Here is a 19,560-nt window from a genome sequence, read left to right on the forward strand (position 1 = left end):
AGCCACACTCACAATCACACTTCTACGGGAAATTTAGAGTGTCAAATTAACGTTGCATGTTTTTGGGATGTGGATGTGGAATTCAAACCGGAGTGCCCGGAGAAACCCCACCCAGGCACGGGGAGAACATGCAAACTCCACACAGACAGGTCCCGGATTGAACCCGAGACCTCAGAACTGTGAGGCCAACGCTTTTCCAGCCGGTCCCCCGTGCCGGCGCTTATAAAATCCAGGGTATTGAATAATTATAAAATGGTTAATCAAGACATTGACCTAAATAAGATATTAAAATATTATAGAAGACTTTAGTGATTTACTCATGCAGAATGGAAATGTTCTGCAGAAGGGGCCAGAAAATAGATTTATTCTAATCCTATCTGCTCCTTTTCATTCAGAATTTGCGTTTTGTATGTAAATATATGTCTCATATTTTCTCTTGTGGGTAATCAAGAAAAAAATAAATGTAACAGAAGAGAACACCGACTCATTTGAAGAGAGTACTGTACGCAAAATCTCGACAAGTCCTCCTGCAGTTTATTCGACAACACGTTCCTTACACTGAATGGTCTTGAACGCAACCTCTGAATTGCCAGACGTCACGAGAGAGTCGGTACTTTGGGCGGTGTTTAATACTGCACACTTGTGCACAGACAGCCAGCTCAACTCTTCATGCTATATTCTTGTTGTCTTAAAATGGACACGTTGATGTTTGTCTGTTTGCATCTCGTCTGGTTATTTTCGGAAAACAAGAGCTGATGATCTCGTCTTGCTTGCAGCCTGCGTCTGTGAGTGCTGTGTACGGTCACTAACCAGCAAGCATGAGGGAAATTGGGCAGGGAGTTGGTGCAAAGAGATCGTCTTAAGGGAAGAAAGACAGCTTGATTACTTTACATTTATCTCTGTGAGTGTTACTGTGTACTAGGGGAAATATTGTCATCCACCAACTTGTTTGATCATATTAAGAAAAAAACCCCATGTCCAGTCATAATTAGCTTACTAGCATTGGCAGCAAGGGCTAACAACAGCTTCAGAAACGAGCCAATATATTTCCTTACTACTGTGTTTACTTATCACTTTATTAGATTGCTTATCACAAGCATTTACAAATGTAGTCCGTGATTTTAGCCCTCGTGGATTGCACAGGCTCGCTGTCGTTATTAGGGATAGCAATTGGAAGGGCGTACCGAGCCAAACTAGAATCCATGAACAGTACCAGGAAATCATGCAGTCAATCACCTACGTGCACCTAAATTCAAATGCCAAATGCTCTTAATAGCGTAGCATATTCTCAGAACCCAGGTTTTGTTTCTGGCGTACTGCTGATTCGGTTTGTCGCGGAGGTATTATTCTGGCTAGGCATTAATCAAGCAAATAGGTTGAGGTCCATAAAACCTTTGCTCTAAACTTTGTTTTTCTTAAAAAAAATTTTTACGTTTAATATAGATGTATTTGTTTTTATTTCCACCACAATGCATTCATTTTTATTGTTAAAAAGAGGAACTTGAATTGAACTGATATGGAACCCTTTCTTTGAAAAATGCCAATTGCAAAATGCAAATTGTGTGGCATTGCAGCTTTCAAATGTTCTCAGCAGTTATTATATTATTAGTTGTACACTAATAGGAGTCACTTTCCACATTGATCATTTCTGTATTGGTAAGCTGAGTCCGACTACTCTTGTGTCTTCTAGTTTCAATGCCTTGGCCAAGATGAGCGTGAAGGCCTTTGAGCTCATCCCGGCTGTGGAGCGGGACCTCCTCATGGGAGACAAGGCTCGCATCAACATTGAATGTATTGAATGCTGTGGAAAACACTTGTATGTGGGAACCAATGACTGCTTCATCCACCACTTCCTGTTGGACGAGGTCACTTCCCCCAAAGGGACGCTGACTTACTCAACTCAGAAACTGCTCCACAAATACTTGGGCCTTAAGAAGCCAGTGGCTGAGCTGCGGGCTGCCTCTGCTTTGGAGCGTCTCATAGTGCTTTGCGATGGAACAGTTTTTCTTGTGGACATGGTGACTCTCGAAAATGTGCCGTCAACGGCCGGAGGTGGTGCCAGAATTAAAGGTGTGACCACTTTCTGCATTAATGAGAATCCGGTGAACGGTGATCCTTTCTGCATGGAAATGGGTGTCCTTTCCTTCAAGCGTAGGACAGTGCAAATTTACATGGTCTATGAGGACAGGGTACAGCTGGTGAAAGAGGTGAGCACGCCGGAGCAACCCTGTGCTGTCAGTCTCGATGGTTACTTCCTGTGTCTAGCGTTGGCTACGCGGTACGTGATCTTGAACTACAACACAGAAGCCGCCCAAGAACTTTTCCCTTACAACAGTGAAGAGCGGAGACCAATTGTAAAGAGGATTGCCCGGGAGGAGTTCCTCCTGGCGGCTCCGGGTGGTCTTGGTAAGTTGCATCAGGATGGACTATCTTAGCTTCAATTTAGTGTTGCTTTCTTTCTTGGTTTTATGTATTCATATCATTCACTTAATTATGGCGCTTCAGCTGGTGTATAACTGCATCCATCCATTATCTGAGCCGCTTATCCTCACAAGGGTGGCTGGAGCTTATTCCAGCTATCTCCGGGCAGGAGGCGGAGTACAGCCTGAAGAGGTCGCCAGCCAACCATAGGGCACATAGAAACAAACAACCATTCACAATCACACCAGGCAATTTAGAGTCTCCAATTAATCCATGTTTTTGAGATGTGGGAGTGCCTGAAGAAAACCTAAGCAAGCACGGCCAGAACACACAGAAAAAGACAGGATTTCAAGTATGAGGCAGACGATCTAAGTAGTCGACCACCATGCCGCCCTTCTATAACTCACCTTTTAAATTAGTTTTTAAGAGTCTTTTCAAAAAATCTTATTCAGTCAGATTCACAGCTATGTCCGTTATTGCCAGTTTTGGGACCCCCCCCATCTAAAAAAGCTATTACAGTGTGTCCCCTGTGAACAATTGACACCCGTAATAATTCTATTTGGGGAAAAGCAGGAATATACTGCCAACAACCATTTTCCACAGTAAAAAAAAAATAAATCTGCTTATTGGTAAATCTCCGGGTGCTGAACCGTGAATATGTGGGGCTCTACTATCCTAAATTGTTATCCAATAATGTAAATCATGTGGTTGAAAATCACCAACTCTGTCTACACGATATAGCTCAAAACCAATTGTGTTCCCCCGTTATTCTTCCTTAGCTCTTGCACGACACATTTACAGTGTTTATTGGAAATTTGTTTAGTAACTTTTCCATGAGTCTCTAGCTAACTTAATCAAAAATGACATCACATGAGTTGCGCTCATATGGGGGGGGGAGTACTGTCACGTATCTAAACCATCCCTATTCCGATAGGAATGTTTGCCAACGCTGAAGGGGCTTCGCAACGGGCTCCCGTCAACTGGTCTGAGACTGTCATGGGTGCTGCTGTTTGCTTCCCATATGTGGTGGCCTTGGATGAGAGCTTCATTACCATCCACAGCATGTTGGATCAACAGCTAAAACAGACACTTTCATTCAGGGACGGACACATTCTGCAAGACTTTGAAGGTACTGTGTCACAAAACCTGATGTTTTTTTTTCTACATTTTGATAAGAGTGTCTGAACCGGATGATTGGTAACGTGTAGCGCAGTGGAGTTGTGACCCATGAGTGTTGTGTGTTTTTAGGGAAGGTCATTGTAGCATCCACTAAAGCGGTATATGTTCTGGTGCCCCTGCCGCTTGAGAGACAGATCCAGGACTTACTGGCCAGCTGCAGAGTGGAGGAAGCACTTGTCCTTACAGAGGGAGGACAGAGAAATATACCCAAAGAAAAGTTCCAGGTAATAAACAGACCATTTACAAAGAATTTTGTAATAAATACTATTTGTGCCATACCATTTGGTCTAAAATATATTTAAAAAAAAAAAAACCTGATCATCCATTTCTATCAACATCTGGAATTGGCACGTCTGTGCAAAATTATTTCATCTCTTGTCACAATACTACCAATATTATTTTTTTAATCTCCTGAAATACATTATTACACAGGTTTTGCACAAAAGAATCATGCAACAGGCTGGCTTCATACAATTTGGCCAACTTCAGTTCTTAGAAGCAAAGGAAAATTTCAGGTGAATGTTTTTAAGTTTTCAGGGGCAATCGGTTGACTTCGACCACATTCTTAAATTGTTTCTTGCCCTCTGTAGGAAAGGCCAGCTGGATGTGCGTGAGCTAATTTCTCTTTACCCGCTGCTTCTGCCAACTTCATCTTCCTTCACACGCTGCCACCCTCCTCTCCATGAGTTTGCAGATCTCAACCACCTGGCACAGGGTGATCACAAAAAAGTGATGAAGTGGAAGAAATTCCTGATCAGTTATTTGACAGAGGTAGTATAGGAAACCTACGTTATTTTCTTTGATCTTGTTTTGTTGCTTTCATTTTATTTGTACTTTCATACATTTCTACACACTTTCATGCACGTCACCTTACAGGTCCGAAGCACAGAGGTGGCCAATGGTTGTAAAGAGGATGTGGACACTGCGTTGTTAAAATTGTATGCTGAACAGGATCATGAGAGCCTTCTTGACCTGCTAGCGTCAGACAATTCCTGCCTGCTTGCAGATTGTGTCCCGTGGCTGGAGAAATATCACAAGTGTGTTCCTCTCTGTGTTTAGTTTTCCATCTTATTTTTGAGGCCACATTTGAATGAACAATAGATAGTCAAAAAAGGAAATGGAGAATCCTAAGCGATATTCTCCTATGAAACTGAAACTTGGCTGCACTTTAGACTTTTTGTTCAATGTTCAATTTAATGTGCACGTGAGCTTCCTTTTAAGTCAGCTGAAGAAGTTTGATGGCAAAGTTTCATTTTAAAAGGCAGACATGAACACAACAATCAGCATTAAGATTCAATGCATGAGTCAATTCATGTCATAAGGAGAGTAGAGTAAAGGAGTATTTTTGTCACATTCCCATCTGTTACTACCGTGGATTGTTTCTGTGAACATATAAACAAAGTTCTGTACATTGTATGGGGGAAAACAAGTCATGGTCTTCATCATAAGCCTGTTCTTCCATCCTCTCTGTTGCAGATATTTTGCACTCGGGCTGCTTTACCATTGTAATGGCCAAGATTCAGCAGCACTTCAGGTAAATTCAAACAGGTGTGTGATACTAATAGGATGTGAAGGACATCTTTATGGAGCTCTCTTCCCCCCCACCCCCAGATGTGGATTCGTGTTGTAGACAAGGAACTGCAGGATTCTACAAGACCTGATCTCTTTGAGTACATTGTAGATTTTCTCAGCTCCACTGCCGATCTGAACCTTGTGTGGAAGTATGCAAACTGGGCCCTACAGAAAAATCCCACTGTAGGTCAATCTCTTAATTGCTTTCAGTTTTCAGTTTCAATTAATAGTGAAATGACAAGTCATCTAAAACTGTTGTTCCTTAAATGTATCTTAAAAAGGTCAACAAAACCCTCAATATGGCACAACAACAACAACAATAGTAAACATTACCTCTTCTTGACTGTAGGTGAAAATAGAACATTATTTGCTGACAGTTTTCATACATACCTTGTATTGGATGTGATTAGATTGCATACCCAATGTTGTGGCCACAGACTATATAGTTAGTATAGACTATATAGTTTCCTCTTCCATGAAAATTTCCGTCTACATTGTGTATCATGCAATTTGGCTGCAGTGGTTATCCAGGCATTAATTTTTCTTCAGACAGCTGTCAACATCTTCACTAAGCGGCCTGTTGGTAAAAACCAGTCAGACCTGAAGCCTGACGATGTCGTTACATACCTGGAAAAGCAAAGGGAGGCTCTTCTTGTCTACTTGGAGCACCTTGTGCATGAAAGACGGATTGAGGTACCATTCACAGAATCTTCACGTGATGCTGACTAATGGGATGCGGAGAAAATAGTGCGTGTAGCATGTACTGGTCTTGTGGATCATATTGTTAACTATTTTGAAATGAAAATAGAAGCTTCTATTGTACCGGATTCAATATTGGTCAGTTGCTGCTGTGGTTCTTTTGTTTTCTGTAGGAGGAACAATTCCACACATTTCTGGCAGACTTATACGTGGAGAGGGTCTTATCTTTAGTATCTGAGTCTCCGATCAATGAAGAAGAGCTCAAGAGAGCCAGAGAGAAGCTCCAGGTGCTCCTCAGGGAGTCAAATCTGTATAGTGTTCAGTATATTTTAGGTGAGGTCATCATTGTAACTGCATTCTGATGAAAGCTTCCTTGTAGTTTTAGAGCAGTCTGATATTTGATGGTGAAACATATTTCTCATCCCTGTCATATGAAAGTCATATTCTAAAAAAACAAATCCATCCATCCATGTAATGCTACTCTTACAAATGGCGTTGCAATGCAAAGATATCCTCTAGAATACTACTCTCAAAAACCTAGTATTGATGTGGGTACCTGCTTGTTCTTTGTTTCTATGTTGCTTAGATAAGATGGAAAACTGTGAACTACTGCTGCTAGAGCGTGCAACTCTATATGGAAAATTGGAGGACCATGATAAAGCACTCCACATTTTAGTGCACAAGCTAGGAGACTTCCAATCTGCCGAGGCCTTTTGTATTTGGACCTCATCTTGTCGGGATTCTGCTTACCGACAGGAGTTGTTCCACCTACTCCTGGCAAAGTATCTTGACAAAAGTGCCACTGGAAAATTCCAGTCGTCAGTTTGCAATAACAGTGGAGATCTAGAAATGGCAGCAGTGGACCTCCTGAATCGTCACGGAGAGTTGTTTGATCCCATTCGTGTGCTCAGGATGCTGCCAGATGGCTGGTCGCTGCAACTGCTACGCCCTTTTTTGGGTCAAGCCATAAGAGCTAGTATGCATGCGTCACGCACATCCCAGATTGCACTCGGGCTCGCCCACTCTGAACACCTTCAACTACTGCACGACAAGGTGAGTGCTTCATTACATATACAGCGACTGAGATGAGGATTGAACACATTGCCATTTTTCTCACGAATTGTACTTCCAAAAGTGCTCTTGACCTGACATTGTCACCAGATGTTGGGAACAACCCAAGTAATTCACATATGCACAGAAAGAAGAACAAATGAACTCAGAAATAACATTGTGTGTAAAAATGTGGAAAAAGTATTAAACACGTGAGGCAAGGTGCAAAAAGGCAGGCAAAGCCAAGGCAACACCTAAACTCTCTGAAACAGCAATCCAGCCCCTTGTCAGTGCAAATGAATTTGCAGCTGCTTCGGTCCTAATTGTTGTGCTACAAAAAGGTTTCATTGCCAAGATGTGAGTCAAGACACAGCTCATGATGGCTAAGAGCAGAGTGCCGTCTCGAGACCAGCGCAAACTAACTTGCAAAACATAACAACGGTATTGTTTAGAATAGAATCCCATTTATTGTTATTATACCTCATATCGTACAACGAGATGGGATGTTACAGATGTATATTTAAGCTTTTAAACGTTACAGTGAGTATAGTTAGAGCCATCATACAGAATTGGAAAGCCAATCATATCACCATAAATTTGCCCCAATCGGGCCGGTTCTCGCTCTCTCACCATCTCTCATATCATCATCTTCACCTCAAACACATATACTACCCATTAATCATGTCGTCTTCACCCCAAACTCATAGTACTTACTGTTACTTTCTGTTCCAGTTGAAAGAGACAAAAAAGCCAATTGCAGTGTCTGCAAAGAAGGGATGCCACTTATGCCACAACACCTTCAGTGACACAGAAGTGGTGTGCCTCCCTGGTGGTGTGCCTGTCCACACACATTGTTTTGCCCAAAGAGTTAGAGACTCCCCTGCAAAAAGACAGTTTACTAACAGCAGGAACCACACGTGAGCACTGGTCCATCACACGTCACAGGATTTTTGACTGGAAGCACCAGAATGAAGCAGGATGTTCTGGCTTTTGGGAAAGGCTGCTCAGCCTCTCTTGCTGTGGTCAGGTCGCTCATGGAGTCTGCAAGAAGAACTAAGACAGCTATGTTTTCGGGAGAAGAGGAAAGTAGAGATGTGAGAAGAGATTGTACGCTGTGAGGGTGTGACGCGGCTCAACGTATTCAGAATTTTAACAAGGTCAAAGCCAAATGAGCTCCCTTAATAATGTAATCAAATACAAGATGAACTCCTACACACATCTGGAGCGTCTCTATTGGTTTGTTCTTTTTCGCTTCCACGCAGTGACTGAGGTTACTACAGGTCGTAGTGTCTTAGTTCTATTGCAAATTATTTTTATGGCACAATTATTCAAATCCATATTCGTCTTATTAATCCAACACGCGTAATGCAGATTTGGATACTAAATTGAAATGTATACTGCATTAGGCCCAGTAATTCAGATACTTTTGTTACCCTTTACCCTTTCCCTTGAATGTCCTGGTTGTTATAATTGCACTGTATGTTGTAATTGAGTGTTTATTAAGTTGATTTTGATGCGTACATCTTAACAGTTTTGCTTTTCCCTCCTTATGATTTAGTTTATTTCTCATTTGTAAATCATTGCTGTGCAAATGACAAAAACTTTAATTTACAATTAAAAAAAACGGGTTTGAAATGCAAAACAGTAATCATTCCATTGTTTCTTAATTTGGGGTCTTATGTAGAAAATCTGTGAGTAAGTAATTAATTACTTAAAAAAAAATCATAATGGATGATGAGTTTGTCTTATACTACGTTTAAGCACAGGAGGGGAATTGTAGGAAGATAAAACCAATACTTGGATACTGAAGGATTCTACTCGTCTGAACAATGCAGACACCACTCCTAATTCAGTTAAATTACCGCAAATCCTTTTATAATGGCAATGTTGTACTTTCTCTTAAAAAAATAAATAAATATGGATTGGCCTGTAAACCACAATACTGTGTACAAACTCTTCATAACTCTTTACAGTCTGGAATGAAGGGTTGTGTTTTAATTCCTCTAAAATTAGTTGACTTTTTTTCCCTCTCAAAGGCATGTACTCCAAAACATTCTCAAGAGTTTAAAATTGCCCTAATTAATTGGTGTCATTGTAACTACAGAACTACTTGTCAAGTTTTTTTTAGGATAAAGGCACAAACAAAAGTTACCTACTTTAGTACATTTCATGAATCCATCATCATCATCATGACCTGACTTAAAATTATTGGAATAAAAAAAGACTGTTGTCCTTTTTATGTTCTGTTATATAGATATGGCATTTTTTTAAACCTTTTGTCACTGCAAATCAACTAAAGTGGAGATGGAATGCTTAATCTACAAACCCATCTGATGTAATAAATATGAAACTGAACACTCCATCTTGGTGGCTTGAATACCATGCATTTGCACCTAAAAAAAAATGTTCTGCTGGAATGATGTACCTGTGACATATGCACTGTGACCCTCCTACTTTAGGGAGTATATTTGCATTTCTGATTTCTTAATGAGCACTGCATTGGCCAAGTGACTCATGTAGATCTCATCTTCACCTGGCTTGAGACCATCGTATACTGTGCCACACGAGGACACGAAGCAACCCAGTGCTAGTGTGGCTCACAGGAAAGCAAGCTTACACGTAGCAACCTTTCCCTTACTGACTATAATGTATACAAGTAGAACTTTGAAATGAGCAGACTATGTTACATTTTTTTTAGTGTTTCTCAGAGGGCGAGATGTGGGGTACACCCTGGATTGTTCACCAGCAAATGGCAACACATTCAACAAGCAGCCACACTTACGGACTATTTACTCTTCAATTAACCTAAAATGCACATTTGGGCAATACACAAATGTGGAGAACATGCAAATTCCATACTGAAAGGACTGAGATGAGATTCAAACCTCAGAACTTCTGTACAGGATGTTATAGGAAATGAGCAATGGGGTTGTATTTAAGTGGCACACTCGATTACACCTGAGAAAAATTAAAATCCTGCAAAATAGAATATGTGGCTGACCTTAGACTCCTCATGAGCAGAGCGATTGGCCCGTCATCTCTGAAGAGTCATGAAGCTCACAATGTTTTTCCTCTTCCTTTAGGTGGCTAAAATGTTTTAGTGAAAAGGTTATGTTCCTGGGACCCTTGTGAGGATAAACGGCTCAGATGGATGGATGAGTTGTGTAAATTGAGACAACTTCAGACCAATGATGACTAATTAACATATTTTGGCGATAAAACAATGTATTAACCAAGTTGGCATCAACAGACAGACCCCGCACCCCCCAAATACTGATTTAAAATACATTTTAATTGTTATATTTGATAAGCACCGGGTAAGTTGGTCATCGAGAGGGAGGGCCAAGAGAAAAAAAGAAATTGTCCATGCATAATGGTGGTTCTGTGTACTTGTTCTGATGGAACACTATTAATGCAACAGGGGAGTTTAATACTTACGCTGCTGTTTTAAATTTTTTTTTAAACGTGGCATGGTGGATCATCTGGAAAGCGTTGGCCTCACAGTTTTGAGGTCCCGGGTTCGATCCAGGACCGGCCCATGTGGAGTTTGCATGTTCTCCCCGTGCCTGCATGGGTTTTCTCCAGGCACTCCGGCTTCCTCCCACATCCCAAAAATATGCAACATTAATAGGACACTCTAAATTACCCCTAGGTGTGATTGTGAGTGCGGCTGTTTGTCTCTATGTGCCCTGCGATTGGCTGGCTACCAGTTCAGGGTGTACCCCGCTTCCTGCCCGTTGACAGCTGGGATAGGCTCCAGCACTACCACGACACTCGTGAGGATAAGCGGCTAAGAAAATGGATGGATGGATTACAGCATAGATGTCAAACTCTGGCCCACGGTGTAATTATATTTGGCCCGCGGAGTAATTTCAAATTAATATTAGAGCTGGCCCGCCGGTATTACAAGTATTACTTGTTTGGTTCCATGTTAAAAGTTTAATTTGTTCAACCTTGGCCCGCGGCTTTGTTCAATTTGAAATTTTGGCCCACTGTGAATTTGAGTTTGACACCCCTGGATTACAGTATTCTGATGTTTTCACCAACCACTCCCCAAGACTCAGGGCAGTCCCACCAAGCCCTGAGCAGTCCCAAAGGGCAAGGGGATGGTTCCTGATGGTGAGGTGAGACTCACTGGGCAATGATGCCCTGCAACGTACAGTGGTACTTTAATAACATTTCACTCTTGCAACTATAATTTACAGAAGACCACGTTTCTGTATTTTGTGCACATATTATTTGAACTTTCATAATTGTATGTAATGTAATTGTCCTCCAAGTCTGGAATGACCCAAATACATTTTAGTCTGTCTTTCATAAATCAGTGGGCCTACTTTTATTTGAATCTTATTTCAACAAGTATCTGGATAAGAACAAAGTGTGAGTACTTCAGCCACCTCTGTAAAAAATTAAACTGGAAAAGTGGAGTAAATAAACACGGAGGTGAAGTTGTTTATCTGAGTGAATTAGCGCCCTCGGTTGACCTTTCCCTGTAAAGTGCAGGCAGGCCGATCAGCTCAGAAACGCCATCTTTAACTGATCAAACTACTGAAGCAGCGTTGTGGGACGAATCTGGGTCAAGCGTTCGAAGACGAAACCGCATCTGGAAATCTCAACTCTTCGCATTGTCCCTGAAATTTACCGATCTCTTCACCAACCGCGACGTTTTATGGTCCAATGTGTTTGAGCGGTCGGGCAGCCCGAAGGCAGTTTTGTTGTGTCGGTCCCGGTTGATATTGACTGGAAGCTTTTTTTTTTGTAACAAGCAGCTGACTGCGGTCAAATCAGGTAGGAGAAAGATATTCGACTACTCTTCAAACAGACAGTTCTAGAGGCTTTAAACTGGAGTCCTTCACATCTGAGGTATAAGTTTTCTAGGACGTGCTGGCTAAACGATTGGCTAAGCTATATGTTAGCTGCCTCGTGTGGTTTGCGTTGTAAGCAAATTACTGATACGGTCAGCTTTAGCAAACGCTTGACATAACTGAAGAGTCAAAGCTGACTGCAATGTTGGGTTAGTTTGTCCTTGGATGCACATGGGTTGAGTCAAAGCTAACACGAAGTTTATGAATTGGTTTATGAGACGCTAAATGTTTCTTGTTACTAAAGGAGGCGTGTTCACTGACTTCGACGTGATCGTTATCAGCTGAACCGAGTTGCAATGTTGACATTTAATATAGTTCGTCAAGCATATATTATCCCTAATGGCTCTTATGCAGTGTTACGTAAATGATCATATAGGACGTAAAATGCCAAATTATTAGTAGTCATAATTAATATACACTAAGAATGTACACCTTTAAAAAATATGTAAATCTCATCAGTGTAATAACATCTGTTTTCTGATCACCTTTATTTACATAATTACATGATCACCACTGCCCCCTCAATCCATGTCATCTCCAGAATGAAACGAGGTCTCCAGGGAGCTAAGCAAGAGGATGGGGGTGGCACCAGTGGTGGATCTCTCAAACGGTCACGGAAACAGAGGAGGGACTCAGACCTTGATGAAGAAGTGGTCCACTGGGAATGTCTGCCGCAGGAGGTCATTCTCCACATCTTCCAGTACCTGCCTCTGCTGGATCGAGCTTATGCTTCTCAGGTACACCAAGGTCAACAACCAGTTGAAAATACTTAACAAGAAGTTGTGGTTTGCTTCTTTTACACTGTAGTTTTAGATCTTTTGGGCTGTGAATGCACGAGTGATCATTAAACTATCTACACCAAGTATCACTTTGAGAAATCTTTGTACTATAAAGCACCAACATAATATAACTACTATTCAGTCCACTGTCCCAGAAAAAAGTACTTAATTTTTTTTTCTCAAAATGTTCCTGATTCCCTGTTCCCCTGAAAACACTAGCATTTAATTTTCTCAGTTTAAAATAATAAATATATATATATATATATATATATATATATATATATATATATATATAAAATATGCCGGTTGAATCAGCCCACAATGTCTTTTGGTGATTAGCAAAATTTGTTGTCATTAAATTTACACCAGAACTGAGTTCTTTTTCAGTAGCAGATGTTTTTTTTTGGCCATTTGCAAAATCATTAACATTAGAAGAGATTAGCAACCATCCACAAATGAAATACAGGAACTCTTAGTCCATAGAATTTAAAATGCAGTGCATAATGCTGCTTCTAAAGTTAGATTAAATGCATCACAATTTACAGAAAAAAGATTCATGACCAGCTGTAGTATGGCTTATTTAAAAAAAAAAAAAGCTTAACTTTCTTTTTTGCATGTTTTCCTCCTGTGTTGCTGAAAGGCAAACTTCTGAAGTGGACTTTTAGATTCATGACTGTTAAATAGATGGGCAAATAAAAAGTAAGCTTGTGTTAAAGTGCTGTATCTCCAGTGAAAGTGCATCCAGTTTTTGTTTTTTTTAATGCAGGATCATTGTGACAAAGCTTTTCAAATTTTCTTGCTGCTGCAGAAGAAGAATTGGCGTAATTACCTAATTATTTGCTGTGTCAGCAAGACAAACTCACTGTCTGTTTTGACATCTGTCTCTTTTGTGGCAGAAAACAGCATTATTTTGAAATTTCAGCAAATTGTCCGGAGTTTTTCCCCTCAACGTGAGTAACTGAGGTGCAGGTTCCATGAAGGCACTAGCTAGCCTGTAGTCGTCTAAACCATTTCCGTTAATAGCACGTTGCAAGATAAAATGGCTTGGATGTAAGCGTTAGCTTCGTGGAAAAACATGCACATGGTCTGGCAAACTGTCTGTATGATGGAGCTGACTGTTGGGGTCACTTATACGCAAGATTTAGTCATTAAACTCCAATTTCCAAAGGATTGTTTGACCTTCCTTCTGTTTCCAATCTGATAATTTGAAATAAATACATTCAAAATTAACGCTGTAAACTCATTTATGAAATGGTCAGATGAAAATTAGGGATAGTTTCACTGTAATTATAGTTACTTTTAATTAGTTTTGCAAATGTTAAATGCTGTTTTTAAAAAACATTCTTTTTATTTCGTTCATGGCATTTTTTCCCCCAATTTTAGTTTGTCGTTTTGTTCATTTTTGTTTGCTATATTAACCTTGCGTCTGACCCTGGTTTTTAAGGTAATAGTAGAAAGTGGCTGTTCAAGACAGGCTTGTTTTAACACAGGCACATTAGTTTCATGATGAAGTAAAAGTACTGATTTTGATGATAAAAGTATTAAAAGTATTGTTGCATTTCACTTGATGTTTTCATTTTCTGCTGACTTGAACGAGGGCTTGTTGTAATTTGTAAAAATGCAGGTTTGCCGGGGCTGGAATCAGGCATTTCACATGCCTGAGCTGTGGCGTTGCTTTGAGTTTGAGTTGAACCAGCCAGCTAGCTCCTACCTGAAGGCCACACACCCTGACCTCGTGAAACAAATCATCAAAAGGCATGCCAACCACTTGCAATATGTCAGCTTCAAGGTATGAAACATCTGTGAGAGGAGGACAGATGTCTTTGAAGAATGTGCAACCTCCGTTTATATCCAAGTCTTTTTTTCCACTGACAGGTGGACAGCAGCAGAGAGTCAGCAGAAGCGGCATGTGACATCCTCTCTCAGCTCGTGAACTGTTCTCTGAAAACACTAGGTCTTATCTCCACAGCTCGGCCAAGCTTCATGGAGCTGCCTAAGGTCAGTTGATACTCCACAGTCAAAAATGCACAACGGTATTATTGTCATTCCTTTTGTAGCGCTACCAAATGTTCTTTGACATCAGAAAATTAGTCATCTCTGGCACGCAGACACTAATGTGGGTCATTTTCTAGCTGCAGAAATCCTACATACGACAAAAGGTGTGGTTTTGCTCATAGGTTCACATAGTCTTGCAGCATTTGTTAAAGTTTAAGAAAACAAGTGAGCAGGTAAAGTAGTTATTTTTAATGGTATTTAGAATAAACAGGGAGTGTCGTGATACCCCCATTTTTAAAAATAGTACTAATATGCATTTTCTTCTTATTCATAAGGGCTGAATTTATGTGCTTAAACTGCATATTTTGCTATATAGTTCACAGAATTTGAGACAATGATCAGATTAGCCTTTTGTAAATTCATTTTTTTTTTTTTTTTTGGTCAAGGCAGAAATTCTACGTTGACCTATTTTTGTTTTACTTAATTGTTTTTTTTTCTCTCCCCATCTTAAAAAAATAAATGAACCTTACCTTAATTAAACAAAATATAGCACTAAAGAATATGAGAGAGTACTTGTTCAGTCATATTGTCCTCGAACGTTTCCAGTATTTCACAAATCGTGCCAGGTTTTGTGATCTTATGAGCACTATTTTATACAGCCTGGGACTTCATGCAGTAGTAGTATTAATATTTTTTTATTTTACTGTATCCAATCGACAGTCTCACTTCATCTCAGCATTGACGGTGGTTTTCGTGAACTCCAAATCGTTGTCCTCCCTGAAGATTGATGACACTCCTGTAGACGACCCCTCCCTCAAAGTACTTGTGGCCAATAACAGTGACACTTTGAAACTGCTGAAAATGAGCAGTTGTCCTCACGTGTCACCTGCAGGTACAAACAACTTGAACAAACTTGAACGAGGCCTAGTGATAAATGACCATTTCCTTTTGATTGATCAAGAACAATTGCTGGTTTTGGTGTGAAAAGTTGGTGCGGCAATCAGTCTCAGAAAAATCAGTCCTGTCCTGTATGGTGTCTTAACTTTTAAAAAATATAAAAATGTTTAGCTTCAAAGACATTAAAAATGCCTTCATCAGCTCTACAGGAGGAAGTGTGTCAGAGTATAGATTTCAAATGTCATTATTATTATTTTTTTTGCAAAGCAATACAAAATGTCTCAACTAGATTCTTAAGTATACTGTGCGACTGTGGTATCACTAATTGGTTGATAAGACTAAGTCACATTGTCCTCTGTCAGGCATCCTCTGTGTGGCTGATCAGTGTCATGGGCTGCGAGAATTGGCTCTGAACTACCATTTGCTGAGTGATGAACTCCTCATTGCACTCTCCTCGGAGAAGCATGTTCACCTGGAGCACCTGCGTATCGATGTGGTGAGTGAGAATCCAGGCCAGCAGTTCCATACGATCAAGAAGAGCAGCTGGGATGCCATGGTGCGCCACTCCCCAAAATTCAATCTGGTCATGTATTTCTTCCTCTATGAGGATGAGTTCGGCCCCTTCTTCCGCGATGAGCTCCCGGTCACACATTTGTATTTTGGCCGCTCGGTCAGCAAAGACGTGCTGGGCCGAGTGGGGCTCACCTGCCCTCGTCTGGTCGAGTTGGTGGTGTGTGCTAATGGGTTGCGGCCGCTGGATGAAGAGTTAATCCGAATAGCGCAGCGCTGCACGCAGTTGTCAGCAATCGGCTTGGGAGAGTGTGAAGTGTCTTGCAGCGCCTTTGTGGAGTTTGTTAAGATGTGTGGAGACAGACTGACCCAGTTATCAATTATGGAGGAAGTGTTGGTTCCGGATCATCGCTATGGGCTCGATGATATCCACTGGGAGGTGTCGAAGCATCTGGGCCGCGTCTGGTTCCCTGACATGATGCCTACCTGGTGAAGTCGTGCGAGAGTTGAAAGCTGCATTGAGATTTGAGTCTAAGCGGGTCCGTAATGTGTTGATCACTCTTTCTTTGCTTTTTATTGAGGAAATTAAATGTACTATAATACATTTTAAGACGTGGTTAAAAATGCCACCTATTTAGATTTGGATCTACAGTAATCATGCAGGTTCCAAGAGAAACAAGTAACATTTTTGGTTCTCCCTTGCTGTTCTTTGTATATATTTTATATGTATATTTATATATCATTGCATTTTTGTTTAGACAAAACATTAAGCACTTTGTTCTCTGAGCAACTTACAGATTTGTCAGGTGTAGTGTTCCCTCGAAATTTATGGATGACATTTTCCCTGGGATTCATCAAATATCTGGGAATGAAGGAGACATTGTGGCCATGAGTATCATGTACATGTATTTATTGAGTAATAAACCATAATTATCTGATATAGTGGAAAACCCTTAAATTGGTTTTCCAAACAGTTATGCCTTTAATTTGAGCGATTTGCAGGAAGTCAGCTTTTGTCATCTATACAGCTGTACTGTGTGAAATAATGCGTATCAATTTTAATGACAATCTACTCAGCAGAATGAGAGATTTGTAGTGGATAAACCCAATAATGTAACATATTTGTTGATTGGGAGAAGATGTAGAGGAAAATTGCTTTAGGATCTTCTGGAGCCAGATTGGGTGCTCAAATAGGTGATGAGGCCACAGACAGAACAGTATTGATGGCAGTATGTAACATTTTATTTTTACAGTTTTATTTGAGGTCTACTGATGCACTGCCAACAGATCACAAAAATCTGTAGCACTTGAGCTTAACTTAATAGCCACTATTTGAAAGTTTTCATGATCTGCGTTTTGTCTATCGATGGACTTTGGGTTCATCCGTTACAAATCACAAACATATAGACACAAGGTCATTTTCAAGGGCATCGTGAATGTATTTGATAGCCTACATACAGTAATTGGCAGTACTCACGATGTAATGTTGTAGCTGTGAATTGATGCTATTTTACTGAGCTCCTGGATATTTGAAGTGTACAGTAACAGTCCTCAGTATGTACTCGTTTTTACAACAAATTTAATGCATACAATGCTTACAGTTTATACACTGCAGCATGCCGTCATCTCAGGTTGGAACTGAACTGGTCTACATCTATTTTGTCCAACACAAAAGTCAATTGTATTTTTTTTTCACTCCCAATATTTGAATGGGGTCACTGTTAATATGTAATGTGCATTAAAAAGTGGAAGTCATCAAGAATAAATGCTCAACAAACAAGTGAGACATTTTTTAATGTTTCACTTTTTGTTTGAGGTCAAGTAGGAATCTATCTGGAATAAGTTTTAAAATACATAAAGCACGTCTTTTTTTTCTGGACTTTCTGATGGACATCATCCTTGGAGTCTTTCAATAAATGATCCCTTTAAAGCATGTGTTGAAACCTTTCATCAAGTATCTATTGCTTAGCCTGTTCAAGGTCGATAATCAGCCTTTCTACTTAATTTACAAATGTTTCCGTGACTACACGGGGTAATGGCCTTTGCAATGGACTGTTCTTTTCTGGTATGTCTTTCAAATAACATGAACATAAACTGCATTTGTAATGTTATCTGTGGTGGTAGTACATTACAGAAAAGGACTTAAGTCTAATGGTGTGTGCAGATTAAAAAAAAAAAAAAAACAAATTAAGAAAAGATGTACTGCATGCACCACTTCCATGTTAATCTCCACTTGATGCAAACGCTTACCATCAATATTGGAAACATACAAACTCAAAAGCCAGTTAGTGCTGAACGCAGCAACACATTTCGGTGTGGCCTAAATTGCCGATCGTCTCCCTGTTTGAGAATTAAAAATTTGATGCCATTTTGACCATCAAAATTTCTAGCACTGAGGTATTGAACGTACCTATGACACAACCCCAGACTATCGCCCATTTAACAGCCTGGGTCATTTTTCAGTCAGATGGCATCCCAGTAATTTCTGACAGTGGAGATTGATGCTATCTGACCTTTCCACCCGAAATATCTGAGGCGCTGCCATGCATGACATCTACATCCACTGTATTTATGTTTTTTTGAAAGGTCGCCTCACTTTCAGTGCTTTCGTCCTCCAAAGTAATGTATATGTTTTATATAAAGGACATTGGTGAGTTCATTTCTTGCTATTTTGATTTCATGACAACAATAATGACGTTTTGTGGAATTTGGTAAGTGGACACAAAGTATGGGGAAAAGTGAGCAAATTATGCCTGGACCCAATTTAGATTTCTTTGATGGTTCAAAACTGGCCTGATTTGAGTAAGGGTTGAATATATTGTTTTAAACTGAATGTTTGAATATACCCTTACTGTATGTATTAATGCAACATGCTTATAGGGTACATTCAAAGCTGTTGCTTTAATCATGTTTATGCATTTTCTGAAGAGGTGGCCAAGATTATCACTCGTTTGGCTGTCCTGATTTTCACCATGATGTAAAATAAAATCCCCTCACCCGTTTGTTGTTGTTTTTGCAATAGCATACACTGTTGCATCTGTTGTTTGTGAACATCAACAATTGTCCATGTCCATATTAGGTTGTACGCCAGGGAAAAGATCTCAAGGGAAACTCGAAGACACCAACCAGAGCGCAGTCCCTCATCAGCTGAGTTAACATTTAGGCTTGGTCTACCTGGATCTTTGAGAGGGCGGTATAACTAATTCTAATTTGAAATAAATTAATCGTACCCAAAAGCAAGAGTACATATTTGCTTGATTGTTTTCTCCCATTGAATATGTTTTCTACCATTGAATACATAGTGCCACGGTGGAGCGGCTGGAAAGTGTTGGCTTCACTGTTCTAAGGTCCAGGTTCAATCATGAATCTGCCCGTGTGGAGTTTCCATGTTCTCCCTGTGCCTGCGTGCGTTTTCTCTGGGCACTCCGGTTTCTTCCCCGGTCCCCAAAACATACAACATTAATTGGACACTCTAAATTGGCTCTAGGTGTGATTGCGAGTGCGCTGTTTGTTTCGATGTGCCCTGTGATTGGCTGCCAACCAGTTCAGGGTATACTCTGCCTTCTGCCCGTTGACAGTTGGGATAGGCTCCA

The 19,560-nt window shown here is 40.3% G+C and overlaps 2 protein-coding genes across 4 annotated transcripts; both read left to right on the top strand.

Annotated features, from left to right (window-relative positions):
- Positions 1–566: 566 nt before the first annotated feature.
- tgfbrap1 (transforming growth factor, beta receptor associated protein 1) lies at positions 567–9,402 on the top strand. 2 transcript variants are annotated; one of them, XM_061815059.1, is made up of 13 exons: positions 567–901; positions 1,691–2,406; positions 3,356–3,550; positions 3,670–3,824; positions 4,033–4,115; positions 4,191–4,371; positions 4,477–4,637; positions 5,077–5,134; positions 5,212–5,355; positions 5,722–5,865; positions 6,045–6,204; positions 6,458–6,924; positions 7,654–9,402. In XM_061815059.1, exons 2-13 carry the CDS (start codon positions 1,710–1,712, stop codon positions 7,840–7,842), a joined length of 2,634 nt encoding a protein of 877 aa, XP_061671043.1. In that variant the 5' UTR covers positions 567–901; positions 1,691–1,709; the 3' UTR covers positions 7,843–9,402. The 2 variants fall into 2 exon arrangements, with proteins under 2 accessions (XP_061671043.1, XP_061671044.1); XM_061815060.1 differs by having other exon boundaries at positions 568–785.
- A 1,997-nt stretch (positions 9,403–11,399) lies between these two features.
- Positions 11,400–18,969, top strand: LOC133498352 (F-box/LRR-repeat protein 3-like). 2 transcript variants are annotated; one of them, XM_061815066.1, is made up of 6 exons: positions 11,400–11,784; positions 12,328–12,523; positions 14,190–14,354; positions 14,441–14,563; positions 15,281–15,452; positions 15,820–18,969. In XM_061815066.1, exons 2-6 carry the CDS (start codon positions 12,329–12,331, stop codon positions 16,458–16,460), a joined length of 1,296 nt encoding a protein of 431 aa, XP_061671050.1. In that variant the 5' UTR covers positions 11,400–11,784; position 12,328; the 3' UTR covers positions 16,461–18,969. The 2 variants fall into 2 exon arrangements, with proteins under 2 accessions (XP_061671050.1, XP_061671049.1); XM_061815065.1 differs by having other exon boundaries at positions 11,400–11,709.
- Positions 18,970–19,560: the final 591 nt, after the last annotated feature.

This window comes from Syngnathoides biaculeatus, chromosome 3 (genome assembly GCF_019802595.1).
Source record: "Syngnathoides biaculeatus isolate LvHL_M chromosome 3, ASM1980259v1, whole genome shotgun sequence".
Taxonomy (NCBI): domain Eukaryota; kingdom Metazoa; phylum Chordata; class Actinopteri; order Syngnathiformes; family Syngnathidae; genus Syngnathoides; species Syngnathoides biaculeatus.